The 27,218-nt window shown below is 58.5% G+C and overlaps 2 protein-coding genes across 8 annotated transcripts; one reads left to right on the forward strand and one right to left on the reverse strand.

Annotated features, from left to right (window-relative positions):
- Positions 1-1,077: 1,077 nt before the first annotated feature.
- MTCH1 (mitochondrial carrier 1) lies at positions 1,078-12,540 on the reverse strand. 2 transcript variants are annotated; one of them, XM_055728041.1, is made up of 12 exons: positions 12,333-12,540; positions 11,489-11,573; positions 10,029-10,135; positions 9,506-9,583; positions 9,134-9,191; positions 8,637-8,688; positions 7,778-7,837; positions 4,540-4,633; positions 4,137-4,184; positions 3,890-3,957; positions 3,102-3,177; positions 1,078-2,675 (listed from the first exon to the last, which is right to left on the reverse strand). In XM_055728041.1, the coding sequence occupies exons 1-12, from the start codon at positions 12,513-12,515 to the stop codon at positions 2,601-2,603; spliced, it is 984 nt and encodes a 327-aa protein (XP_055584016.1). In that variant the 5' UTR covers positions 12,516-12,540; the 3' UTR covers positions 1,078-2,600. The 2 variants fall into 2 exon arrangements, with proteins under 2 accessions (XP_055584016.1, XP_055584015.1); XM_055728040.1 differs by having other exon boundaries at positions 7,778-8,011.
- Positions 12,541-12,644: 104 nt separating this feature from the next.
- On the forward strand, positions 12,645-23,341 carry FGD2 (FYVE, RhoGEF and PH domain containing 2). 6 transcript variants are annotated; one of them, XM_055728281.1, is made up of 17 exons: positions 12,645-12,771; positions 14,255-14,560; positions 16,531-16,801; positions 17,467-17,547; positions 18,065-18,213; positions 18,600-18,756; positions 18,886-19,024; positions 19,585-19,643; positions 20,026-20,172; positions 20,549-20,641; positions 20,966-21,045; positions 21,125-21,155; positions 21,264-21,356; positions 21,555-21,680; positions 21,880-22,026; positions 22,436-22,579; positions 22,664-23,341. In XM_055728281.1, exons 2-17 carry the CDS (start codon positions 14,349-14,351, stop codon positions 22,892-22,894), a joined length of 2,160 nt encoding a protein of 719 aa, XP_055584256.1. In that variant the 5' UTR covers positions 12,645-12,771; positions 14,255-14,348; the 3' UTR covers positions 22,895-23,341. The 6 variants fall into 6 exon arrangements, 4 of the variants coding, with proteins under 4 accessions (XP_055584256.1, XP_055584255.1, XP_055584258.1 ...); XM_055728280.1 differs by having other exon boundaries at positions 14,306-14,560; XM_055728283.1 differs by having other exon boundaries at positions 14,306-14,560; positions 22,748-23,341.
- Positions 23,342-27,218: the final 3,877 nt, after the last annotated feature.

Raw genomic sequence — 27,218 nt, forward strand, 5'->3', positions numbered from 1 at the left:
CCTACAACCCTTTGTTTGTTCTCCTGACCACAGGTTTCACCCCGGGTCCCCTATCCAGCAGGATCAGGCCCTGTCCCCATCAGCTGTGCTACATGAGCATCAGCTGCAGGACCAGGGAATCTGCTAACGGGGCAGCAATTTAAGGGAGGGGGGTGCCCAGCCAGGGCTTGAGCTGTCTCCTTGCCTGCTCCAGGTGCTGGCCCCCTGCTGGGACATCCCAAAGTGCGGGACATCGAAGAACCAGGGTTAGAAACAGGAGATGAGGAAATATTGAATTATCCTATGAATGGCAGCCCCCTACTTCAAGGTAAAGCAATGCACTGAAAGCTCTGAAATGTGGTTTTCATTTAAATTGACCAACAAAATGCGTGGTGTTTCCAGCAAAGCCTGTGGGTCCCAGTGACCTGGGCAGGAATTGCTGGCAGGATGCTTGTGCCGGTGCAGGTTTAGGTAAAATTCCTCAAAGGAAAGGAAATTGCGGCAGCCGCAGCCAGGCCACGCGTGGGTGTCGGAGGCTTTACAGGCGTGTGACCAGCAGAAGGTGGCTTTAATTTTGAGGGTGAAGGTGTATGTTCCTGAGCAGGCATTGTGGTTCTGGGGGAGACGATGCCCAGTGCTGGAGGAGGCAAGAAACCAGCTAATGCAGTAAAAGCCCAGCGGATAAGGATCCTGCAAGCCGTGCAGGGGAGGGGGAGCGGCTGAGCCTACCTGATGGGGCTGACACCAGCCAAGGGGCTCTGCCATCCCTTCCAGCGGAGCTCAGGGTCAGTTTTAATTCCAAATATCTACTTTCATGTATATTCTTTCAAGCAGCTGAGCCCCGTGCTGCCTCCACCCTCACTCCAGGTGCTCCCAATGCAGTTTGCTCAGCCTCAAGCTGCTGACCTTCCATGGAGGTGAGGAAGATCAGAGGGAATCTGAGTTTGCAACAAGTGGTGTAGCCCCTGCTTTGGGGAAGAAACCAAGGGAAGTGCCCGTCTTAAATTGAAACCTTCCCTGAGAGAGGGAGCCTGTTATGCAGGGGAAAAAATAAAAAAAATAAATAAAAAAAAATAATAATAAAAAAAACACCCAACAGTTGTTTTACAGCTGTATTTTGGAGCATAGTTAAACCTTCTTTGAAATAATCTCTGGTGGTAGGGAACAGGGCCATGCATTATTTAACTTCTGTTACTGTAACTTAAACTGTATAGGAGGAAGGGAGGACAAACGGGACCAACTTCACCACACTGAAGGGAGCTGGGTGGGGACTGCCAGTCCCAGAATGTTCCAGCACCATCCTGCCAGCCCTGGCTGGGAGGTGCAGATCAAACCTCTCTGATGGAGGAAAACCCCTGGGCGATGGCAGGCTGGGGTCCCCAGAGGACCAGGATGAGATGTGACCCCAGCTGCTGCTCCGGCAGCACACGGGAACCTGCTCAAGGACCGCAAAACCTCTTCCCAGAGAGTGCAGCAACCTCTGTGCAAAACTGCTTCGTGGGGGAACCAAAACAGGAAATCTGTCTGGCTGCTGTGACAGCACAGACCGGTGCAAAAAAAAAGTCTCATCTGGGCAGCTGAGAGTAAATCCTGTCCCGCTGCCACCAGTGAGCTCTGCTGCGCTGAGCCGTGCTCCTGTGTGCACCAGGAGCCCTTCACCCCGATGTCTTACAAGCCTCTGGCCAGCTCGTTTATTCCAGACAGCAACGGACCGAGTGCCCCTCCTGCAAGTCGAACCCTTCGGGGTGTAGCTGTTATCATCAGGACGCTGCCACGCGCGGCTCCGTGTCCGTCGGTGAAGCAGCGACGCCGGGGTTCGGAAGGAGCCCGGCAGGTTCATGGTGAGGCTCGTGCGATGCAGTCACGCCAGTCGAACCCAGGACCCATCTCCCCTGAGAAACGCGTAGGGGCTGCCCGTCCAGGTTACACCCAGCAGCTCCGTCGGGTGTATCCTCAACGCAGCCTGTCCCGCAGCAAAAAGCCTTCACGGAGCAGCTGGCGCAGCGCGCAGCCCTCCCCGCGTGCGCTCTCCACACCGAGCCCATACCCGTCTCTTTGGGACTGCGCTGCTCTTTGTAGTGGGACTCTGATTCCCTTTTGTGTTTTGATAACTGTAATTTCCCTTTCGTGCCCGTGGGAGGCTGAACCCTCCCTGGTGTTCTGGTACCCTCAAAATATTAAATAAGGTTGATCTCGCCCAGGATGAGCCACCTGCCACAGCACTCCCAGCAAGGCGACCTCGGATCTCCAGCTGCTTCTCAGCTCGGGCTTTTGTCCCTGCACCTCAGGGCTGGCTCCTTCAGTACCTCGGCATTTTCTGGTTTCCTGGACTTTCCCAGTGACTCCGGAGCTACAGCCTGGACCAAAGAGACAAGACAATGCCCTCCTGCTTTCTCTGCTACGTGTCCCGGTTGAGACAGCCGTGAGGATGGAGCTTTGGTCCAGCTGGAGCCTGAAGCCAGATGTCCAGAAGCCAACTCGTTGCTGGCCTTGCTGGAGAGGAGGTGTCTTGCTCTGGCACCACAGACTTTGGATCAAAAAGAAAAAAAACAGAAATCTATCGGAACAAGCTTAGGGTTTCTTTGAGAAGTCCAAGTCGATCGCCTCTCCCTGCCGAGGAGTCAGTCGATGGGGAAGCAGGCGGCTGGCACGGGCGCTCTGCGGAAGAGCAGGCTGGAGCCACGGAACAGCTGCCCCTGAGGAGGAGAGAGCACAGGGTCAGGGCAGCCGTGCCCAGACCCGGCCAGGGGACCGCAGCTGGTTTAACAGGGACCAGCTTGTGCCGGCCGCAGGGCCTCAGCACCCTGGGCTGCTACAGAGCAGAAAGGGGTTCAGCCCCGTGGGCGCTGGGTACTCCCCCCAGGGCTGACCGATGGCGACGGGCAGAGCCACCTCGCTTTGCTGTGTGCAATGTCTTGGTTACAAGTTTTGCACACAGCAAGTTCCGGGCATGTAACGGGCAGACCAGTACTTCCATGCCTGGTACCAGTGCAGAACTGGAAGGATTGAAGTAGGTTACAAAGCGCATCGAGGATGCAGCACAAGCACTTTCTGGGCAGTGCTGGAGACCCCGGGAAGGAGCAGAGGGAGCCCAAAGCCCCGTGTGTGCCCCACCCCCTCACCTGAGCACTGAGATACCTCCAGCAATGGATCCAGGATGGAAACGCAGGAGCATAGGGCGGGAGGCCAGCGCGCAGCCTGTGTGGCAACAAGAAATAGCTGAGACGGTCTGTACAGATCTCACGTTATCCAGACGGGTAACACAAGAGCAGCAGTTAAGTGTAAGCAAGGACACGGAAACGGTGTCCACGCTGGGCTGAAGGCCAAATGACCAGCTCGTTATTTACAATGCAACAGATCATGTAATTTAATTACCCCTGGAGTGTACAAACAAGGAGCGTTACCTGGATACGTTAAGAGTGCAGGACTAGATGCTGTATCTACACCTTCAAAAGCCAACAGATATCAAGAAAATACTAGTAGCAGCGGCTTGGATCCAGTCCCCGTCCCGTAAGCGTGAATGCAGAATTCCTGCGGCGGTGGGACTGGGAAAGCAAGCTTGCTCCTGCTCCTGCCTGCACCCACCACGACGTTAACGGCTTTGCTTTCCCTCGTGCCACCCCCAGAGCCAGCGCGGTCCCTTTGACGCCTTCTGCCTCCGGTCTAGTTTGGATCAGACCGCACCACCACCACTCTCCCTATTTCTCTCCGCTTGAGCTTTTACACTGCTCTTGTCTGTGCCCTCTGATCTAAAATTATAAGCAACCTGGGACAGGGAACGAGCCAGCTCTGCAAGGTGCCATATAGTTTAGGGTTCCGTATGAAAGCTTTGCGATCGTTAGCAGAGGATTCAGACAAGGGACTGGAAGAAAGGAGGGGAAAGCCTCAGATCTCCGTGTGACGGACGTACCCACAGTTGTTCACTGCCATGAGATCTCCCACGAGAAGGAACGGGTACGTCAGCATGCTCACAGCGATCTGAAAGCACAGAAAACTGGTAGCCTGTCTAATGTTCACCGTGTCAAAGCTATTTCCAGCTTGCATGCTAGCAAAGGTTTGTCATTTGGATATCAAGTACAAACCAGCCTTTGCCCCCCGACCGTGAGCTCTCACCCCACAGGTGACAGGAAGGGGAGAAACAGCAGTTGCCTACGTACCCCCATCACGAATTTTGTGTAGCTCCGGATCACCGATGCCTGGCTGAACTGAAAGGAGAAACCAAAGGGATTTGTGGAGGAGGCAGATGACACCAGGCTGTCACTCTCACGTGGCATCCCTCCGCGCCCGAGACAGAGGGCGTGGGGCAGGGGAACAAGGCAGAAAGCAACAGCAGCAGCACTGCATCCCAGCTGAGAATCGGGGAAGACTTCTGCTATCAAAACTGATCCCCTAAACTGCAGTTGAAACACAGCCCTGAGCAGACACAGCATCTTTAGCACCTTCATGGGGCTTTATCTAAAGCCCAGTGTCCTTTCTGTATTACATTAGCTCCTGCTTCCTATAGACTCCTCCCAACTGCAGGTGCTTGGTATGGGGCCCCCATCAGGCGCTTCCACTCACGTTATCATCCACCGCGTAGGTGTTGATGAAGTGAGCCAAGAGGTTGCAGCACCAGAGGAAGATGACATCCCCCAGGATGTGAGGGACCAAACCGCTGCAATGGCAAAAAGAGGGTGTGAGGTGGAGAATGATCCCAGCGATGCTTCCTGAGGTGCCCACCCTCCCTCCACCAGCGCAGAGGAACCCCGCTCCCCCAAAACACATCTTTGCTTTTGGAAGGAAATGAAAGGGAGAAGGGGAGATTGGAGGGCAGGGCTCTCCCAGCCTTCACAACGGTTCTACGTGTGCGGCCAGGGACGGTCTGGAGTAAGAAGCTTGGATCTGCCGTTTGGGCACGGCTCTGCCAAGTCCCCTTGTTCTACCCCAAATTCCTCCTTGGTCCAACTCCTGCTCTGAAACCCAAGCAGGACGCTGATGAAGTGGTGCCATTAAGCACATCTTGCAGATGCTCTTCTGGATGCAGAATGAGCAGCTCATCTCTTTGTGGAATCTCTCTCCTAGAAATTAAAATGAGGGGTGTTGTTCCTGCAAAACCCGTTCTACTGCAAACTGGGACTAACTGGGGGCAGCACTTCAGCCCCTCCATTTTTCCCAGTCCCTGCTGCCACCTGGGAGCGCAGCTGCTTTGGTTTATGCCTCTCATCCATGCACAAGCACCTCCCAGCAGCACAAGCACCCCCAGCTTCTGCAGCTAATGGCACCAAAACATCAAGAAAACATTTCTGAGGGTTCCTCCGGTTTGTCAGTGCTTCAGCAGCATCTGCTGCACCAGTGCAGGCATCGAGCACAGGGCCTCCTCCTCTGGCTGTGCAAAAGGATCCGGGTGTGCGTTAAACCTGTTTCACCAGCAGATGTGCTCAGACAGTTGTGAAAGTGAGCCTGTTAAGAGCCACACGAGTGCTTGCTGGGCTGGGAAGAACAACCTCTGAGCACGCCAGGGCCTGAGTCACTCGTTGCTTCCCAAACATGATGCTGCCCCTTTAGAGCAGGGGACCAGTTTTGTTTCTGGGACTGCGTGCTCCCATCCAGCCAGCTTCACTTGCTTGGAGTCAGGGTTAATACTTTTTGGAGACAACCTGTGTACTGTTGAGGTCCCAGCAGCTCTGGAGATGTAGGTCTTGCGGGGCTAGGCACAGCAGAAGTCTTCAATAGAAGATCTGCTGGCTTAAAAGATGCAATACACAAAGAAATCAAAGCTCTGGTCTGCTTTGCAGTCAGCCTTTAAAAAAACAATCCTCTCTCTAACTCAAAGTCAAGTCTGAGGCAGACTCCTGAGCTGCTGGAGATACAACAGGGGCGTAATAAAGTCCAGAAACAGAGGGCTGGGCCATGGAAGCCACGCAAGTAAAACCCTACTTATCTGTTGATACACTGGCTTGTTTGTTTGATTTGCAATAAGGATCCCACCCCTCCCCCTCCTCCATCATCGAAGTTACAATGGATGCTGGGCCTGAGCTTATGAGATGCCTGGAGACCAAGAGTCTGAGTGAGCTGCAGAAAGGGACTAAAAAAAACCCGAATTCATTTGTGCTACAACTCCCACGCCTGGCGAGATGTCCAAGGAGATCTGGACTAGGAGTATTTTTAGAAAATGACAAGTCATTAAAAGCTGAAATGGCAGCAGGCAGATGAGAAAGCCTGCGTGATGTATGGTGATGCAACCCAGCAGGAGAAACCCAGCGCTGGGGAGCTGGGACGAGGCATCTTTGAGCCGACGGCACGCAGCAGCTTCAGGGCCCAGGGAGCACCTTCCTGGCCTGCTGGCAGGCAGAGGACCGCTGCAGATACGTGGGGAAGCAATAAACCCATCCCCTGCAAAGTCTTTACCTCTAGCCAGGCACACGCCCAGGGTGAGCGTGTGCCGCTGTTCCTGCTGCGCAGAGGTTCCAAGGCCACGAGCAACAAGCGCACCACAATGATTTTAAGGGAGTGGATGTGCTGGGACTGGGTTTGGAGGGCTGAGAGCGGAACAGCAGCGGTTTGGTCCTACAGATGCATTTTGTGTTCCCTTCGCAGCAGTGCGATTTCCTAGCGGGGTGGCAGAGCACGTATAACTTCAGAGCCCTCCTGAGACATTCTGGGTTGTGTTAAAGCCTTTCATGTGAACTATTAAGTTTAATTAGGCTACCGACAGTGTTTATTTTATGTGGATGGAAGGGAATGTGGCGGCTCCCTTCACTTAACTTCCTCGGGAGGTGGAGGAGAGGGAGGGCTGCCGGGCAGCCTGCTCCGGCCATGCCCCGTGTACAAGGAACATCCCAGAGGAACCTGTATTTAATGGAGGAGGCTCGGGGCTGCACAGCTCGGCAGAGAAGCTGTGGGCTGCGAAAGGAAGATGCAGTAACACTCAACTGATGGGGTCTCTGCAGACCCCTTGCCTTTTCCCCTGGGGGAAGGAGGGGGTGAGACCCCCTGCAACTGCTTGCCTCTTCCTGCTGCAGGTATGTTTCATCTGGAGGCCCAAATTTTGTGACTGCAGAGCCAAAGGCATCAGGCCTGAAAACCCCTCCTGACGTTTCAGAGCTGCCTTTACTGTTATCGACGTCACCAAGTGAGTTATCTCCCCACCGGGAGCAGAGGCAGCAGCTGGCTCTGCTTTTATACATATAAGTGAAAGAAAAGGAAGAAGCGTTAAGGGTTCAAGCAGAAACATGTCTGCTAGACTTCCACTTCAGCAACACCATGTCGCTTCACCACACTTCCTAAGAGCTGGAAAGGGGGTTTGGCTCCTCCTGGCCCAGGCAGCAATGCCGCTGACCCGGGCAGCATCACGCTCCCTCCTCACAGGCAAACCTGCTGCTGGCACGAACCACCTGCTCATTACAAGCACCCGCGGTGCTCCTCAGAGGAATGCGCTTCTTATCCAGGCCCTGGCTTTGATTTCAACAAGGGGTCTCATTGTTGCACTTGATCTTGGTGCCTGTTGCACAAACAAATGCTTTAAATGGCCCTTCACTGAAACACAAAGAAGCGTCAAGGGAAAATGAAAGGTAAGAAAAAACACGGGGTTTTCTCTGGGCTCTGCAGGTTTGATTGAAGATAAGATCTGGGGCCACCTTAATGGTCAAACTGGAGCGCTGTCAAAGGCACAGATTTAATCTGCGCTCTGGGAGCGATGAGAGAGTCCTGTGGTCAGACAAGGTTTCAGATGGGGGAGCTCAGTGCGACTCTGAGGTGGGCAGGGCAGCCAGGAGAGCCATCGGACTACGGGAGAAAGTATTTAAACAAACTCACGTACACAAAGAATCCCAGGATCCCTTCTTCCTTAAATATCCTGCCAATGGCGCTGAACACACCGCTGCCAAGAAAGGAGAAGAGCTGTAAGTGTGCCGGGGTTGCTCCATCTCTGTCCTGCGCAGCTTTGCATGCGTTCTGCAGCCACCAGCCAGCAATGCAGCGGGCAGCTCTGCTCTGCTGCTGCTTCTCAACCCACGGAGCATTGTGTCTGCACTCTGCCAGGCTGCAGGAACACCTGGGACAACACAACTTGCTGATAACTGGTTAAATGCTGAAGCTAGAACTCTGCTTGGCTTTGCATGAGCGGATACACATGCCACAGCCACGGCACGTAATATGCTTTGATTAGGCTGATTCTCAGCCCAAGAACCCTGTCCTGCCTCTGGGAACTCGCACTGGCTGTTGTTGGTTAGTTGCAATCGTGTCCAGCATGCTTTCACATGGCTGCACGTGTAGTTTTGCCCTGCAGAGAGGCAGGTATTACTGGAAAAGGTTTGGAGAAAATCTTGCAGACTAGCAGGGCTGCAGCAGCACTTTCTATCACCTAGTCTGCCTCTCTGCTGACTTCCCTTTCTATTAACACCTAAAGCAAAAAGGCAGGAGAGTCACCATGTTATCAGCAGAGGTGAGTTACAGCACCAAAATCCCCATGAACACAAGCCAAAACACAGGGAGGCTGGGGACAGAGCCCAGCCCCACCATGTCCCGTCACCCACCCTCTAACCACAGCCCAGATTCACTTTTCTGTCTCCCAAACCTCCTGGGTTGCCACATCCCCCACTGCAGGGAGCACCTGGCACCGCTGACTCCTGGACTCCCGCTTCTGTGTGCCTAAACCCTTCAGCGCTGCAGCCACTCACCTGTATTTTACTTCCCGGCCCACGAACTGGACCATGCAGCGCATAGAGATCACTAGGAGGAAAGAAACACAGGGGCTGACCAACAAATCCAGTTTGGGTTGCAATGGATGTGAAGGACAATGCACCCTGACCCTTCTGCCCTCCCTTCCCTCTGCTCACATCACCACCAGTTCCTCTCAGCGGTCCTCAGTGTTGCAAGACCCATCAGAAACCAGTGCCCTCCCCCTGGCTGTGTGATGGGAAGGATCTCTGGCCCTAACCCCAGTGGGATCTCTAGGACAAGCTCGCGGATGAATGGGAAGAGCGCACCTCACTGCTCAGCTGGGTTAGTCCCTGAAGGCCAACCCAAGCATCTGCCTCCCTAAGCAAGGGCTCAGACCTGCGTCCGCTCTGCGGTTTCGTACGAAGCCGTTTGTGAGAGAAGCGCGTCAAGTCAACAAGGTTTCGGGGTGATCCTGAGCCTGGAGAGGGCTGCCAGGCAGAGGGACAGGACTCACCGTGCAGCGGGTGCGAGACAACCCGGGACACGCACTGCATCATCATCTCGTGAGATGTCTGGGAAGGAAAGGAAAAATCACACCTGTACAAGGAGCTGTGCTGCTCCACCGGCACAGATCAGGCCCTTTCTCTTAGCGTGGTGAAACCCATTTCAGGTCCCTCTTTTGAAATCTGTTCTTGAATAAACCTCTGTTCCAACAAAATATTTTATAGCTGGACACAGAGTAGCTACTGAATACCACAGCCTTTTCACCTACAGTTTCTCTTCAAATAACTTCACCCGCAGCCCACGGTTTAAGCTTCCTTTGCTCTCCAGGCACATCCCCAAGGCTGTCTCCCTGGTCACTCAATGTGCAACATCCACCTCTCACCTCCTTCACCACTTTCCTAAGGGAGGTCTTCACATCGTCCTTGTTAGAAACATGCTCCATGTCTTCCAGTGGAAAGGCCTGAGCGGAGAGAGAAGAAATATATGGTCAAAACGGATGGAGATGCTGATCCACAAACCCTCAGTGTCTGAGGACAGGAGGAAACCAAGAGCAGTTGCGCTCTAGATGGGAGGAGAAGAGAAACAGGCAAGAAGGAACATACGAGAAGGATGGAAAGTAAAACAGGAAAGGAGGGGTCATGAAACTGCTTACAAGTGATAAAAAGCAAGTGGTTGTTCAAATTAAATCAAACTTGTTCAAAAAAAACCCCAGCTTTTGGGGATATGGGCACTGTTCTCCTGTCCTAAGGATTATTCCAGGCCCTTAGGAGATGGAAAGGGATGGGTGCTTTAGCCCTCCACGTGCAGTTGTGGCTGGGCATAGGCACATGCAGACTCCCTGGCTCCCTGCGGTAACACCGGCTGACCCAGCAAGCTGATTTATGGAGAGAGAAGCCGACCTTTACCTTCTTCACGCTCCCCCTGGTGATGGTTGATAAAGTGCTTGAGATGAGGCGAGGAGTAAGACCACGGAAGAGGCCTCTTTTCCCATCCACTTCCACAATGTGTCTGGCTGGGTAAGAAAACACCAGGCTGCCGTCAGCTGGGAACTGGCCGGCTCACAGAAAGCACCCCAAACACCTCCAGCACCCCAAACACCTCCAGCGTTCAACCAAAACCACGCTGGAGCTCAGCGTGGCACGGCAGCCGCGCTGCGGGCCCCACCAAAGTGATTTATTATAACAGCGATAAATAAACTTCACATAGGATGCAAAGAATCCTTCAGTGTTCCCTGTTGTATCTGTCTAATCGGGAAGGATAGCTCCGATATTTTGGGCTGCTACTCGTCTTTTGGCTGGTTTGCTCACCTGAAAGGGCTACGAGGCAGTCTGGACTGAACCAGGGTAGGGAGGGACCTTCCCATGTGTTGTGTGGTGTCACCTCCTCCCTCCACCCCAGGGGTCGGATTCAGGCTTAATATGGATCTCTCCAACCCCAGTTCAGCTCCTGCCCCACCACCTTCTCCCAGGCAAACTTCCTTAGGTCTCCAGGCAGGAAAACAGCCAACAGATCCAATTTCTCCCTGATACAACAAGGTGGAACACAACCCACTACATGCTTGTAGCTACTCACTACTCCTGGCCCCCATCTTCTGCTGTCCCAAGTGAAGCCAGGAAGGCTCTGCACATCTCCATCACCCAACGCTCTCAACCTATTGGGAAAATGCCTCTTCTAAAGGGCAGCACCGGCGCGTTTCCTTCCCCCGGTGTCCCAGGACAGGTTTGCAGTGCTTTCCTACCGCTCCTGCACTGGCTGCCCCCACCCCACGGGCACTGGGACCAGCCCAACACTCGGCTTTCGGGACTGTGTACTCCCCTTCCCCACAGCAAAGCCGCTGTGAGAGCAACCCCCAAGGTCGCAGAGTATTCACCTGCCTCTCCTGTGCTGCTCTACCTGCAAAGAAAGAAAAATAGTACTTTTTTTTTTTTTTTCTTTCTAAATAGACCTTCCCTTTTCTTGGTATTTCTGTTCCTTTAGGGCTCCATCTACAACACAACTGAGCAGGGCAGGGAGCCAGGTTATTGCAGGGCTGTTTTAGAGAAGGAAGACGCTTTGCTATCTCCAACCCACACAGAACCCTCCACCACCAAACCTAAACCCCCGCCACCCTCTCCGCTAGGGTGTAAACCCAGAGTAACGTGTGCCACGGGAAAGGGGATGCAGCACCAACGCCAGGGCTGCCACCTCCTTGTCCCCAACAACAGGTAGGTAAATCTGATGGCCTTACAACTAGGTGTGATGGTTTATGTCTCGCCGCAGCCTCAGGACGATCCCAAGGCGGGGTGGGAGTGCTGCTGGAGGTCGGCAGCTCCCAGCCCCGGTTTTGGGCAGGACCCTGAGCAGGAGGGAAGGGACGTTCACTCACCGTAGGTGAAGAAGCCGGGCAGGTACAGGACTTTCCTTCCCAGGACGTTTCTTCCAACGGTTGGAGGTAGTGGCTCATGTCCAACCTAGAAGAGAAATCCCATGAGCAGGTCCCCGTCCCGGCATTCCCGAAGCCCCTGGGCCACACTGCCTCGAGCCCAGCATCCGTGAGCTGCCAAAGGGCCACGTTCCCCCCATCACCCCCCAATCAACTGGGGTCCCATGCCACAGGCTCCCTAGGGTACAGGGTGTCCTCAGCCCCCCCGTTTTTGGGGTCCCTACTAGAGACATTCAGAATACCCATTATACTGGGGGTTCCCATCCCTCCTTATACAGAACCCCCCATTGCAGGGGGTAGCCTCATCCCCCCTGTTTTTATGGGGTCCCCCCAGCACTTGGGGTCCCCATCCCCTGTCAGGAGGGGGTCCCAATGCCCCCACTGTAAAGGAGACCCCACTGTATAGGGGTCCTCGTCCCTTCATTCTATAGGGGTTCCTATTCCCTGCTATATAAGGAGTCCCCATTATAAAGGTATCCTCGTCCTCCGATTATACAGGCTTCCCCATTCTACAGCTGCCCTCACCTTCCCGTTACACAGCGACCCCCGTTATACAGTGGGGCCTCATCCCCCGTGACACAGGGGGCTCCCCCATTCTATAGGTGCTCCCATTGCTCAGGGGGTCCCCTGTTATATGGGGGGGAGGGTATATATGGCAATCCCTAGTGCATGGAGGTCCCCATAGGGGGTCTATATAGGAGCCCAACACCTCCCGTTATAGTGGGGTCCCGGCCCGCCGTTACAGATGGGGTTCGCGTACCCCGCCCCCCCCCCCGCGGCCCCGGACCTGGACGAGCAGCTTGACGTAGAGCAGCGGGTGGCTGGCGGCGGCGAGCCCCGCTCCCAGCACCACGAACAGCCCCTCGGCACCCTCAGCCCGGGCAGCGCCCCCCGGGCCCGCCGCCGCCCGCCCCACGCCACCGCCAGGGGGCGCCAGGGCCACCGGGGGCAGCGGCGCCGCCGCCGCCATAGCCGCCCCCGCCGCCGCCACTGCGCATGCGCTAGCTCGTGCTGCGTCTGACGTCACCGCGCCGGGCGGAACCATTGCCTGAGGGGTGGGGGGGAGCGCGGGCGGAACCATGGCGGGAGGGGGGATGGAGCCACGGTGTGAGGGAGGGGACGGCGCGGCCATGACAGGCCGTGACAGGGGCAGCGCGGCCGGGCGAGGGCTGCGGCGGGGAAGGGAGGAGGCAGCGAGGCTTGGGCACCGGGCGGGATGTGGCGAGGTGGGGCCATGCCCTGTGCCTGTTCCGCTGTGGGGTCTCCTCAGAGGGTGGGCTGCAGCAGCAGGGCCGTGAGGGGCTGGCAGTGGGGGTCTGGCTGTGGGGGTCTGGCAGTGGGGGGCTGGCAGTGGGGGTCTGGCAGTGAGGGGCTGGCTGTGGGGGTCTGGCTGTGGGGGGTTGGCTGTGGGGGTCTGGCAGTGGGGGTCTGGCAGTGGGGGTCTGGCTGTGGGGGTCTGGCAGTGGGGGTCTGGCAGTGGGGGTCTGGCTGTGGGGTCTGGCAGTGGGGCGCTGGCTGTGGGGGTCTGGCAGTGAGGGGCTGGCAGTGGGGGGCTGGCTGTGGGGTCTGGCAGTGGGGGTCTGGCAGTGAGGGGCTGGCAGTGGGGGGCTGGCTGTGGGGTCTGGCAGTGGGGGTCTGGCAGTGAGGGGCTGGCAGTGGGGGGCTGGCTGTGGGGTCTGGCAGTGGGGGTCTGGCAGTGAGGGGCTGGCAGTGGGGGGCTGGCTGTGGGGTCTGGCAGTGGGGGTCTGGCAGTGAGGGGCTGGCAGTGGGGGGCTGGCTGTGGGGTCTGGCAGTGGGGGTCTGGCAGTGGGGGTCTGGCAGTGGGGGTCTGGCTGTGGGGGGCTGGCTGTGGGGGGCTGGCAGTGAGGGGCTGGCTGTGGGGTCTGGCAGTGGGGGTCTGGCAGTGGGGGTCTGGCAGTGGGGGTCTGGCTGTGGGGGGCTGGCTGTGGGGGGCTGGCAGTGAGGGGCTGGCTGTGGGGGTCTGGCAGTGGGGGTCTGGCTGTGGGGGGCTGGCTGTGGGGGTCTGGCAGTGGGGGTCTGGCTGTGGGGGTCTGGCTGTGGGGGGTCTGGCAGTGGGGGTCTGGCAGTGGGGGTCTGGCAGTGGGGGTCTGGCAGTGGGGGTCTGGCTGTGGGGGTCTGGCTGTGGGGGGTTGGCTGTGGGGGTCTGGCAGTGGGGGTCTGGCAGTGGGGGTCTGGCAGTGGGGTCTGGCAGTGGGGGGCTGGCTGTGGGGGTCTGGCAGTGGGGCGCTGGCTGTGGGGGTCTGGCAGTGGGGCGCTGGCAGTGGGGGTCTGGCAGTGGGGGTCTGGCAGTGGGGGGCTGGCAGTGAGGGGCTGGCAGTGGGGGGCTGGCAGTGGGGGGCTGGCAGTGGGGGGCTGGCAGTGGGGGGCTGGCAGTGGGGGGCTGCCCGTGAGGTGAGGGCTGGCAGCTGGGGGTGGCCGTGGGGCCTGTGGCACTAGCACACCCCTCGCCCCTTCCCTCCCTCCCCCCCAGCCCCTCCGGGCAGCAGGACCCGCACACAGCCCGTGTGGGCTCCCGGGGCGCGGAGCACGGGGGGCTGCAGCTCCCCTGTCCCCGGGCTCTTCCCCAGGCCTCCTGCCCAGCTTGGGCCCTTGCACCGTTCCCGCTGCCGCTCTGGGCTCGGCTCTGCCGCCGCTTTGGGGCACACGGCAAGGTCCCTCCAAATGAACAAACTCCGCGCGTTTTCTCAGCGTTTCTCCTACTTGCAACCTGCTGCGCTTCCTCTTTCCTCTTCCCTTGAGGCCAACCCAGAGCCGAGCTCTCCTGCCACAGAAAGGACAGCGGATGGTCTTTGCCTTGTGCAAGCCCTCATCCCCAAACAATATCCTGGGTGCCAGAAACACCTCGAAGCAGAGAGAAGAAGGGAGCCACAGCCATCGGCACCTGCCCCTGCAGCTCCTTCACACCCAGGACCCTCTCCCAGCCGGTGCCATGGAGGAAAAGGCCGATAATCACCGGAGCGTGTTGAACCTGGCAGCTATGTTTGAAGGGCAGTGGTAAGGAGGGAGGGTCCTGGGTGCTGTGGGTGCGTTAGGGCTCCGCATGGCATGGGTTTTGGAAGGAACAAACCACAGAGGTGGTTTGGAGGCTGTGGAGAAGCGGTTTGCTAGGCGGTGGTTTGCTCTTCTTTAGCACCTGGATCTGCCCCAGCGTCTTCCCCCTGCTGCAGGCGGTGAACAGAAGTGTGAAAACCTCAGCAGGCTGTGACTGACTTAGCTGGAGGTTTCTGTGCCTGGCTTAGGGTTGGGTCGTGGCATGCTGGTTGCCTCCACGCTCGGCACCTTTGCAGTCAGCCTGGCTGGCGAACGCTTTTTCTCCTTTTGCTGTGGACAAAAAGATTTTGGTTTGCAAGTATGTAGGCAGGGCTCTTCCCTGGGAATTAACTGCTTGAGCATCTGGGAGGATCCAAGCCTCAGGCACCAGCCTCGGACTGTCTAGTTGTTTGCAGTGATGTGGATCCTAGGGAGGAAAGAGTTAGGTGCCAGGGTCAGAGCAAGGGGATCTGCCTGGCCCCTGGTGTGGGAAATAATTCTGAGGCTTGGGGCAAGTTATCGTGGTCCATGCCTCAGTTTCCCCATCGGTTGAATCGGGGTACCAAATCTTGCCTTTCCTTGGGTCAGTGAGGTGCTCTTAGTGAGCTTTAATGAGGCTGGGTGGTTAGGCAGATGAGTTTTGCAGCACTTCCTAAAGATGGTCAGCCACAAGATTTCCTTCTGCTCCAGGAGCTTTGCCTGCATCTCTGCTGCATCCTTTGCCCTGGGCTTTGTGCTCTGGACCATGGTTGTCCCTATGGTCCCACAGTTGAAATTTGGCCAGTGATGTTGTTGTGTTGGAACTGTTTGCAGCATTTGATCTGGCTCCATTTCCCTGCTGCAGCATGTTTGTTGTTTACCATGAAGTGTGTGTTTGATTTAGAGGAAATAAAAGTAACGTAGAACTTTCAGAGGAAGCTGGAGAGCCTGGAACAGAAAACAGTTTAGCCCAAGTCAGTGCAAATAGAAAGGGAGAAGTTCCCTGTTGGATCTCAGCTGTGTGCTTAGGCTGCCACAGATCTGGGAGGCACTGGGAGAGACAGAAAAGCCTCTGTGTCACGGAGGGTTATGCCAGCCCCATGGACGGGAGGGGACGTGTGCGTGGCTGTGGGTGCACTCCTGAGCTCACAGATGTGTGCTTATCAGTGTGGGGATGGACCTGCATCCCTCTTCAGAGGAGTGTCTGCCCCTCAAGTCATCTCCTGTCCTCAACTTCGCAGTTTTATGGCCAGTTTCGTCCCGTTTTTCCCCTCCTCTTCATCCCACGCCTGTCTGCAGGCCACCAGTGGTTGTCTTTCCAGTTTCTGCCCAGAGCAATTTACCACAGACACCAGCTCAGATGACAGACCACTCGCTGTCATCTTCACAGCCTGCGCCCTGTGTGGCATCTTCCCCACGCCTGCTCTGGACCTGTTTTCCTTGTCTTTGCCAGAAAAGGGAAGAGAGAAAACTGCCAATAAACTACCGCTCTGCAAAACCACCTATGCAAGCCTTCCTCTTGGCTGACACCTCTTGGCTCTTTGGCTTTTAAAGCTTCATGCCCAAGGCTGCTGGCTCCCCATTTTTGCTCCACGGTGGCAGCAGGCAGAAAGCCAGAGCCGTGCCAGCACCGCAAAGGGTAGGGCTGTGCTCCGGAAAGCAAATAGCTGTGGGTGGGATAAATGGCAGAGTCGTGCTTTTCTAGAGCAGGACGGGGACTGACCACATCAACATGAGGCACTGGGAGAAGAGAGGCTGGATCCTGGCCCCTTGGAGGATGCGTGGGCTGTGGGACCCCGGTCTGTATCAGCGGGGTTGTAGCGGAGCAAAGCAGCATCGGTGCTGGGATGCTGCTGTGCCTGTTGTCTTTGCTTGAGGATGGTGGCTCTGAGCTGGGTGGCTCAGGCTGTGCTGGGGGAATGGGTGAGCTGATCATGCCGATTCCTCTCTGGCAGGGCTAGCAAATTTGCCCGGAGGGAGAAGCAGGCTCCGCACGACCAGACTGCTGCTGCAGCCAGCCAGCCTCAGCAGCTTCCAGCATCCCCTGCCAGCCAGAGCTTCTCCCAGATGGCTGCCAGGCACCAAGCAGAGCAAGAGAATGAGGAGGAGGAGGAGCAGCAGGGTCGGCGGGGGCTCAGCTTCAAATGCCTCCGTTCTTTCGGACAGAAGATCAGTGAGGACAACTGGAGGAGGCAGCAGGACCCAGGCCTCACGCCTGGCAGCAAGGTGAGCTCTGGAGGCACCTCAGGCAAGGCTGGTGGGTGCCCACGCTCAGGCAGGGAGTCACATGGGCTGGGTGGGTTTGGAGGTCTCTGCTGGCCCTGCAAGGGCTGGTGCATGTGGTGACAGAGGAGTGGCCCCTTCCCTGATGCTTCAGGCACAAATTCCCCATAGTCAGATAGACCCAAGCAGACCTTGTCTCTTCCAGCTCTGATATAACTACGTTGTGGGGGTCAGATGCACAGGTGAGCCCAGCCAGGTCCACCTCAGGGCATCCCTGGGGCTGTGCTGGCCTTTGCCATCTGCAGGCAGGTTTCTGCAGGACTGCGTTTAATTACTAGGTGCAATTATAGACCATGGGGTTAACCCACCTCACCCTGCACCGCTCCTCTGGATCTCTATCCCTGTATTGCTCTGGGAGAAACAGGCAGAGAGGAAGGGGTGACCCAGGAGGCCATGAGCCAGGCTTCCTGACAGCCCCCAAACGACTTTGTTTTCACCCTTGTTTTCACTGCATGCCTTGTAGAGGTCCTTCCCTTGCCCTCACATGGAGCAGGGTCCAGTTTGATGCTGGGCTGTGGTCTGTGAACAGCGGGGAACAGAGCTGAATCCCCTCAGGCTGGTGGGGGTCACGTCTCTGCCCATGAAATTGAGCCCTTCTCCCCTTGCAGGAACCAGAGGAAAAGAAAATAGCTCTGGAGCTGCTGGAGACAGAGCAGGCTTACGTCAACCGCCTCCACCTTCTCGACCAGGTGAGCTGCGGAGCACAGAGGCCCACGCAAGCCTGGGAAGCGATAGCCCTGCTGCCGTCTGCCCCCACCAGCACAGCTCGGCCACTCTGTGCTGACAGACCAGGCAGTACCACAGCGTAGCTCCGCACTCACCGATTTTCATGCACTCTGCAGTGGGGCTTGCACCCTGTGGCAGTGTGTGGGCTCGGTTCAGGGCACGCACAAGCCAGGGGCTGTTTGCTCAAGATATGAAGGGAATGAAGCTGTATAGATAGGAGCCACGTTGGGCTGCTGGTCTTCATGGCGAGAAGATGGGTCTGGCCTTTGCCTTTCTGATACCCCAGAGCTCCAGGGAGCACCTTTGTCCCAGCAAAGCCTTCCATTTCCCTCCTGCTTCTCCCTGGAGGCCTGGGATTTCCCTCCTGCTCAGAGTCAGGCCTTTTCCCTGGGCGATGTGCGATGTGCTGGTCTCAAAGAGGGAATGGAGGATCCTCAAGTGTTTTCCTGACCCTTTTTATTCACCCCTTCTTTCTTCCAGATATTCTATGCGGAGCTCATGAAAGAAGCCAAAAATGGGAAGACAGTCCCAGAGGAGGTGGTGAAAATGATCTTCTCCAACATCTCCTCCATCTACCAGTTCCACGCCAAGTTCTTCCTGCCGGAGCTGCAGAAGCGCATGGAGGACTGGTGAGCTGCGGAAGGGGAGGGCAGGATGCCTGGGTGGCTTTGCCAGGGTGGAGGAGCAGTGATGAATTTGGTCTCCTACCAGGACCAGATCTCAGCTCCAAGTGCCCTTGTGCTGAAAAGCACTTCCTTAAAACACTCCAGCCGAGAGCAGGGTATTTCTGAAAAGGGGGGTGACATTTCAGGTGGTTTAGGGGTGTGCCCAGGCTGGCTGCAAGCTGGAGACATTCCCGTTCTGGAGAGCAGGAAGTTGTAGGGGGACACAGCGGGTCACAACGCTAAAAACCTCTGTCCTCCACCGTGCACAAGCCGTCCCTTCGCTTTATCCCTCGCTGTCTGCCTGCCCCGCCGGACTGAGGAAGCTGGCGGTCTGTGGTTCCATCCTGCAGGAGCTGCAACCCTCGGATTGGGGATGTGATCCAGAAACTTGCGCCGTTCCTCAAGATGTACGGTGAATACATGAAGAACTTCGACAAGGCCGTGGAGCTCATCACTGTCTGGTCAGAAAAATCGCCACCCTTCCAGGAGCTCATTGCTGACATCCAGGTAACGGGCCGTGGCAGGGTGGGGGACCGCAGCAGTGCTCCCCAAAATCTGCTTGCAGGGGGGAAGCAGCGGGGGGTGGGAGCTGCCTTGGTCACTGTTTCTCTCTCCGTCTGCGGTGGCTCTCCCCAGAAGAGGAAGGTCTGTGCTAATCTAACGCTGCAGCACCACATGCTGGAACCTGTGCAGAGGATCCCACGCTACGAACTCCTGCTGAAAGAATATGTCCGAAAACTCCCACCCAAATCCCCAGACCGGGATGATGCAGAGAGTAAGGGCTCCGTCTGGCTCTCCCCGCTGTGGGGGTTGGGACAGTGGGTTCACAGGGGAAATAACAGCCCCTGACGTTGCACGTGGGCATTGGGATACCTGGATTCTCTCACCAGCTGCCCCGTGCCCTTGGATAAACCTCACAGTCTGACCCTTTTCTAGCAGGGAAGGGGGTTAATCTGCCCTTTCGGGGTCTGTGGAAGCCAGCAGGGTGGGTGGGTGGTGTTTCAGGACAAGGACAGTCCCTCCAGAGCATCCCCCAGGGAGACCTGCAGGGGCCGGGGGGCCATCAGACCCCTACAGATAACAGGCTCCCAGTCCTGCTGGGATGGAGTGGTAAACGAACTGGATTTCTGGGTCCGGGGGCCCGACTGTAGCCCACCGCCCAGTCTGGCTGGACCCAGGGGCTTGTGCTGCGTTCCAGGGCCGTTGAGGCTGTGTCCAGGGGAGGACAGCAGCCACCACAGGCGGGCCTCCCCCCCCAGGGAGAGACCCAGGGGCTGTCTTCCACAGCTCCCTAGCAAGTGTTTAACCTCCACCCTCTTTCTCTTCTTGTTGCAGAGGCCCTGGAGATGGTTTTTATGGTGGCCAAGCACTCAAACGCAGCTATCGCCGAGATGGTGAGTGCCTATCCCAGCTGGCAGTGTCTTGTGGCTCGTGGCACAGTGGTTTGCCGGATTTCCTCGTGGCCTCATTGCTGTGCGACTCAGTGGACACAGCCATGCCCTGAGCAGGACAGGAGCACTGTGGGTTCAGCAGAAGAGGCTGGATTCTGTTCTTGATGACTGACCCCATCACCCTGGGAAAGTCATGTCTGCAATATCAGCCAGGATGTGACCGGCTGTTTGAGGCTGGGAGCTGCTCTCGAAGATCAGTCTGGGGTGAGAGTGCTGTGCCACCTCTCCCAGTACTCAGCAGCTGGCCTGGGAGGCGGGGATGGAGGGGACCCAGGGTTGTGGCTGCTCAGCTCCCCACACGGACAGGTCCCTCTGCCTCCCTCAGGAACAGCTGCAGAACCTCTGGGTGGTCTACCAGCGGCTGGGCCTCGAGGATGACATTGTGGATCCCTCCAACGAGCTGATCAAGGAGGGGCCGATCCAAAAAATCTCCACCCGCAACAACAGCACATCGGAGAAGTACCTGTTCCTGGTGGGAGCTGGGATGCCCAGGGAAAGGGGCAGGGGGCAGATAAGATGGGAATGGGGAGAGGGGCAGCGCAGCCTGGACGGGGTGTCGCTGGGTCATCCCTGCACAGAGGGGATGAATTCAGAGCTGGGGGATGACATCCCCTGGGTGCAGGGCACCCTGTACGGGACGTGGTTGGGAACATGCTGATCCCTGGGGGTCTGCCACGCTCCCAGAGTGCTCTGCCTCTGCGGGGGGGAGAGGGCTGGGGCAGGAGCAGTCACTCGGTAGGCTGGATTCTTCCCAAGGGCCTGCTCAGCCCCAGGGGGGTGGGGGTCCTAGGTCCCAGGGAAGCCCCCAGCCCTGAGCACCAACCAACCCTCTTCCCCTCCCTGCCCAGTTCAACAACATGCTGCTGTACTGCGTGCCCAAGGTCATCCAGGTGGGCGCTGAGTTCCAGGTCCACCTCCGCATCAACGTGGATGGCATGAAGGTCAGACAGGCACCTTGTCTTTGTGCTTCCCCCAGGCCGCGGCTTCTCCAAAACGCGCCCTGCTCTGGGTGTGATGTGGCTGCTGCCCTGCGCTTCCTCGGAAAGGAGGGAGGGGCTGGAGCCGGGGGTGGCTTTGTGGGTGAGGAGGGCTGGCTGCTATACGCTGATCTTCTTAAATAGCAGCGAAATCTTGTGCTTGTGGGATTGAAGGGACTGAAGGGCTTGTGCCTGAGGGAAGTCCCTGTCCCCCGCATCATGAAGGAGGGTCCCTGTGTGCTGGAGGTGGGTTCAGTTGCTCCACATCCTTTCTTCGGTCTCTCTCAGGTGCAGGAGCTGAATGACACACAGTTCCCTCACACCTTCCTGGTCTCGGGAAAGCAGCGGACGCTGGAGCTCCAAGCCAGGTAAGGGTGAGGGGGGAGGGTTCTGCAGACCCTCAAGGAGGAGGGACAACGGCTTATCCACCTCCCTCTTTGTACCCAGGTCTGAAGAGGAGATGAACGCCTGGATCAAGGTACCACCGAGCGCTGGGAGAGGCGGCACACCTTACTCACCCCAGCTGGATGTCCTGTGTCAGGGGCAGCCCCCACAACTGCCCCTCCAGCCCTGTCTTCCCCTCTAGGCCTTCCAAGATGCCATTGACAGGAAGGAGAAGAGGACTGAGACCTTTAAGACAGCAGTACCTGGGCTGGAGGCGGGCACCCCCGCGTTGAAGGTAACCCTCCTGCCCTCCTCGTGCCTTGTCTGCCTCCAGCACCCCCTCTGCACAGCAGCTCAGCAGAGCCCACCAACAGAGCTGGAGGGAGGCTGCGGGTGGGGAGAAGGACTGAGGAGAGGAAGGGGTGAGAGCAGAGGGGCTAAAGCCTCCTGGCCCGTGGCTAGCAGGCCCAGCAATGCAGTCTCCCACCCCCAGACAGAGGAGCTGGGCCGCCGAGCTCCACAGTGGGTGCGAGACAACCTGGTGACCATGTGCATGCGCTGCAAGGAGCCCTTCAATGCTATCATGCGCCGGAGACACCACTGTCGAGCTTGTGGATACGTGAGCTGCCTCGTCTCCCCCTCTTCCCTCCCTCCTGGCCCGCTCAGGTGCTGCTGGGGCAGGAGCTCACCTCTCCTACACCTTGGACCCCTTTCCCCGGGCTCAGGGTTGCTCCTGCCCCTTGGCTCCTCCTGGAGTTGTCTCTGGGATCCCCCAGCCCTGCGCCAGTCTCACCAGTGTCCCTGTCTGGTGGTTGTAGGTGGTGTGCGCTCGCTGCTCTGACTACAAGGCCGAGCTACAGTATGATGGGAACCGCCTGAACCGCGTGTGCCAGGAGTGTTACGTCTTCCTGACGGGCCACTTGATGCTTGAGGACCGGGAGGGGAAGCACAAAGGCATCCTGGAGGTGAGCGCTGCCCCTCTCTGCCCACCCTCCCTGGGCCCTACTCCCCTGTCCCTGTCCCTCTGAGCTCTGCCACCCACCCTGGTCCCCAGCCTCGCTGGCACAGCCTGGCTGCGCGCCTGCAGCGGGAGGGGTGGGAGTCGCTCCTGCAGCACTTGGAGGGTCCCTGCTAACTGCGGGGCTGGTGGATGAGCTGAGCGCCCTCCCTCCTGCTCTGAGCCCAGGACTGGGCATCCAGGGCTCCCCCCGCTACAGGATCTCAGCGGGACCCTCACAGGCAGGACCACCCCTCACCTGCCCCTGGTTTGGGGGGTTTTGTGGAGCAGGCGGTGAATTCCCTAAGAAAGGACCTTCACGCCCTTTCTGCTTCCCGCACTGGCTATTTAGGGATTTTGGGGGGGTTTTTTGACAGAAGGGAGCTGCAGAGGTATCAGGCAGGAGTTTGCTGTGCAGTTCCCTGCAGCTGTTGGACAAGAACGGCAAGGGGGGCATGCGGGGCTGGTTCGTGATCCCACAGGATGATCCCCTCGTGCTGTACATCTACGCGGCCCCCCAGGTAAGGCCCAGCTCAGCACCACCTGCGAGGGACATCCCGGTGTGCCCATCCCCTGCCTCTCACCGCCGTCTCTGCTCTTGGCAGGACATCCGAGCCCACGCCTCCATCCCGCTGCTGGGCTACGAGGTGAGGGACCTGCCGCAGGAGCACTCCCGCCACCTCTTCCAGCTGGCACAATCCCGGCAGCTCTACACCTTTGTGGCCGACACCGAGGAGCTGAAACGGCGCTGGATGAGGGCCATGGCGCGCTCCGCCGCAGGCATCACGGACCTGGAGGAGGCTGAGGACGTGGACTCCTGCAATGAAGCAGAATGAGGCCGTGGCCACCTCCTGGGCTGCCTGGTGGGTCAGACCTCCCCCTGCCCGTCCCGCTCACGGCTGGCTTCGGGCAGGTCCCGAACCTCTGCGTTTTGGGGTTTCCTCACGTAAAGGACAAGGTGGGGGCACATTTGCCACCGCACAGACGAACCAGATCCCCCTTCCCCTTCCTCTATGCTCTCTGCACCGGCCGGAGGCGATGGGGGTCCCCGAGCCGTGAGGTGGAGGGAGAGCCAGGGGGTTTTGGGGGGCCTGCGCCCCTGCGGCCCGGCTGTCCCCAGCGCGCTGTGCTGTGCCGTACCGCCGGCTGCCGCGCGGGGGCAGCACCGCCTCAGCCTTCCTCCCGGCCCGGCTCCGGCCGGGGGATGCCGCAGGGGGGATGCCCACCTTTGGGAAAGCATCTTCGGAGCTGGGACTGCTGCGATAAATCCTACCTGCAACCCCCCTGTGCGGTCCAAGGAGCATTTTTTTTTTTTTTTTTTTTTGGGCGGGTGGGAGGGTATTTACCAGAGCGCCCTGTGGAATTGTCACTGGGGCCCCACATCGCCTTACCCATAGCCAGCCCCGGTCTGGCACCCTGCAGAGACCCAGTTTGTAGGTCACCCTCACCTGGCTCAGGGCCCCTAGTGCTGGATTTGGGATGTCCCTCTCCCAGCCTGTCACCGCTCCTGGCCTCACACTGCTGCAGTCCCACGTGTGGGGGTACCCCTTAACCACAGACACCCCCAGCCTGCGGTGCTGAGCCAGCCCACGCTCCCATCACAGACTTACCGTGCAGCCCATCCTGCTCACGAGCACCTTCCACCCTCGTATGTCTCTTGGTCACTCGTTTCCTCGGGAGGAAATGCTCTGGGACAAGGCTGGGTCACACAGGTGATGCTGCTGCACTGGTGCTGAGCAGCAATGCTGGGGCGACACGAGGGAATTCCCCTTTCCATCGTCAGCGTAATGAGCACCTCTGGTCATTTCACACAGCGCTGTGGGCTGCAGTCCCACGTTTTTCTCTCTGCATCCTCCTTAGCTCCCAAAAAATGTTGCCCAGGCAGAAGTTGCCTCTTCTGAGCCCAGCAGAGGCTGAAATGGGATGCGGGAGCCTGGTGCGTGGAGCTGCGGGAGCCCGCTATCCCAGGCAGGCAGGGAGGGCTCTCCCTAGCAGGCAGGGCTTGCTGCCTGCACCCGGATCACGCAGCGGCTCCAGCCCACCAGCCAGAAGCACAGCACCCTCGGGCAGAGCCCAGCAGCGTCACAGGCTAAACGGATCCATGGGCAGTGGGAAGCGAGTTGGAGCCAGACACTGCAAATGGGGACAACCCGCAGGGAAGGGATGGGGGCGCAAAGGTGAATCGTAGCCATCAACACTCTGGGGGGCTTTGGGAGCCTGGAAAAAGCTGTGAGCATCATCCTCCTCTATCTACCCATCTCAGCTCATCCCAGGAAAGGGCAAACTGGCAGCTTCATCTCCTCCAACTTGAGAGACACCATCATGGAAGGGGGAGAAGAGCTAGATGTCAGGGGGAGAGCTCTGCCGAAGCAGTTGTCCCTCAGGGTGCCACCCACTTTGGGGCTGAGCCCAGAAGCAACCAGCTTCCACCCCAAACCCACCCTCACCTCCCACCACCGCCTCATGTGAAGGGGAATCCCCAGCACCCAAGGAAAAGCCGGGCAGCACAGGGTGCTGGTTGGGGAGGGGGAAAAAGCAGGCAAAGGGGAAGCCTGCGGGGCTGGAAGGCTCTGCATGGTGGCCTTCCGCCTCGGCGTCACCTCTGTGTCACTGAGGAACAAAACAAGCCTGGAGCGTGGAGCTGCCCTCAGCCTGCAGCTCATGAATGGGCCTAAGAATAGATTTCCTGTTTACTGACCAGAAATCACTTCTGGGGCAGAGGGCACCTGGGTGCTATTTTTACCACCTCCTGCCCTTCTCCTTCCCAGCCCCCAGCCACCCTCGAGCACCACTGCCCCGCTGCAGCACCCATATGTGTCGCGGGAGAGGGGTTGCTGGGGACAAGAGGTGACCGAGGGGTGATGGGGCACCAGGCAGGTTACTCAGCATCGTGCCATCCCCGAAGGCACCTGCCTGAAGGCAGCGTCACCCGGCATCCCCGAGCATCCCTAAAAGAGGCTGGTGGGAGACCCACCTCACTGGGGAGGGATGTGTGTGTGTGTGTGTGTGTGTGTGTGATTCCCCTACTCTGCTTTTCTAGTTAAATTTAAAAAAGGAGGTTTTAGCACCCCAGACGTGGTGCAAACGCACTGATGGATTTTTCTCTTCCTGTGTTTTTTTGGTCCCCTGGCTGCGTCGCGGCGATGGTCAAGCAGAGTGGTTTGGCCTCTCACTTCCCCGCGTAGAAAGTGAAACCCGGTGCAGAAGTCGCGCAGTTTCCTATTCTTGAGAATGAGGAAGGCTCCGAGGCCATTTACTGGAATCCCCCCGGCCGCAGCCCTCCCCGCAGCCTCTTCTTGTAAGCACTGACCAAAATACCCCATGAAACCCATGCGCCGCCGTGGGGGGCCAGGCCACCCCTCGTTGAGAAAACCCAGCCCGCGGCAGGGGAACGGGCGCGGGGCAGCCGGCACCTTGGGAGGCGTCACTGTGCCATGCTCATCCCAAATCCCGCGCTACGGGAAGGGGGATGCGGAGAGGGTCAAGGGCATGGAGCGAGCAGAGAGGGGGCCGCCAGGGGCACGGAGGAGTAGGGGTGTGCCGTGGTTCCCCCCGGCGCCCTGCTGCGGGGCTCGGTCCGGTGTCACCTCCCCCTGCTCCCCACGCACGGGCTCGGCGGGTCCCAGGGCCAGTTCCCCCACGTGCCCCCCAAGCGCGGGGGCAGGATGGGGACCACATGGGCCTGAAGGACCGCCTGCCCCCAGCCTGCAGGGCTGCTTGGGAGCTGCTCTGTGGGGCGGGGGCTTTTGCTCTATAGGGACAGGCTCTATAGGGGGTTTCTTTACAGGGTATTCACTCCCTCTCTATAGAGACTGCTCTATGGGCGTATTCTCTTGCTAACTGCAGGTCCCTATAGGGGCTGCGCTCTGCTGTGTGAGATGGAGTTCCCTGCCCTATAGGGGCTGGTCTCTAGGGGGTTGCATCGCTGCGGCAGCTCTGTAATGCCTGGGCTTGGGTTGTGTAGGAGCTGGGCTGCATAGGGAGCGGGGGGGGGGCTCGTCTTTTCTAGGTGTTGGGCTCCACAGGTTGCTCTGCTCTAGAGGGGCTGTGTCCCCCACAGGGGCTGTGCCCACCGGTGCTGAGCCCGCAGCCCCACGGGCTGTTCTGGCAGCGTGGCCCTCGCCGCAGCGCCGCGGGGCTGGGGCTGGGGCTGCGCAGGCCGGAGCTGCGGCAGCATGGCCTCTCCCCGCCGCGCAGCCTCGCCAGCCCATGGGGGTTCCGCTGCGCCCGCCGAGCGCTTTAAATAATAGATACACCGAGGCCGAAGGCAGCCGCAACACAGCCCTGCCCCAGAGCACCGCTCCCGCCATGCCCCAGGCTGCGGGGGGGCACCTGGGACCCCCATCTCCCCCGAGGCTGGGGGCACCCCCCTGGGTGGGGGGATTTAAGGATGGGAGATGATGCTAAATGACGAAAAAATATCTATGATGCCCTCTCCCCCCAAAAAGGGACAGCCAGGATTGTGCAACCTTAGGGCTGGGGGACCCTCACCCTGCTCTACACCCACCCCCCCAAACCCCCCAGGCAGCAATGCAAGGCAGGAGGGGGTTCCCCAGCATCCACCCAGCTGCACCCCCTCTTTGCATTGCAGGGTGTCCCTGGGCGTGGGGGGACCTTGGCGGGGGGTGTTGCATCTTCCACCTCCTTTTTGGGGGCCCCCGCGGGCTGCTGGCAAAGGGCGTTTCATGCAATTGAGAACCAGGTCGTGCATCTCGCGTCTGGCGAGGCGGGAGGTGTTTCCCAGTGGCGCAGGAATTTGCTGTTTGCGCCTGTGTTGCAGGAGGCTGGGGGAAGGAAGGAGGGGGGGGGGGCTGCTGGCAGTTGTTATTATTTAATTTTATTTTCCTGCCTCCATCCAGGAATCTCTGCAATGTGCCGGCTGCTCCCCGGGAGGCTGGGGCGGCCGTGAGTCACTGCTGCTGCTGGAACGTGACTCAGTCCTGCTGCTCTCCCCGGCAGGACATGACCAGACTGCCAAAGCCAGGGAGAAGCCCCAGCGCAGCCGCCTGCCCGCGCCGGTGGGCGAGGACACGCGAAATCCCCCTGGAGAGCTCAGCCCCTGCTGAGGATATCCCTGCTGGGGCTATCGGCCCATCGCCGTGGAGCAGGACTCAGGCTGGGGGGGGCCAGAATGGCCTCTTTTATTTTTTTATTATTTTT

Source organism: Falco cherrug, chromosome 16, assembly GCF_023634085.1.
Source record: "Falco cherrug isolate bFalChe1 chromosome 16, bFalChe1.pri, whole genome shotgun sequence".
NCBI classification, from domain to species: Eukaryota; Metazoa; Chordata; class Aves; order Falconiformes; family Falconidae; genus Falco; species Falco cherrug.

Bases quoted from the DNA above. Each gene is read 5' to 3' on its own strand.
- MTCH1 (XM_055728040.1), bottom strand. From the start codon at position 12,515: ATGGCGGCGGCGGCGCCGCTGCCCCCGGTGGCCCTGGCGCCCCCTGGC. The intron at 10,136-11,488 runs GTGAGTGAACGT...TTTCTTACCCAG, and splicing joins GCCCGGCTTCTTCACCTACG to CCAGACACATTGTGGAAGTG. The intron at 3,178-3,889 runs GTACGTCCGTCA...GTTGCCACACAG, and splicing joins ATGGCAGTGAACAACTGTGG to GCTGCGCGCTGGCCTCCCGC.
- FGD2 (XM_055728281.1), top strand. From the start codon at position 14,349: ATGGTCTTTGCCTTGTGCAAGCCCTCATCCCCAAACAATATCCTGGGT. The intron at 18,214-18,599 runs GTGAGCTGCGGA...TCCATCCTGCAG, and splicing joins CAGAAGCGCATGGAGGACTG to GAGCTGCAACCCTCGGATTG. The intron at 22,580-22,663 runs GTAAGGCCCAGC...TGCTCTTGGCAG, and splicing joins ACATCTACGCGGCCCCCCAG to GACATCCGAGCCCACGCCTC.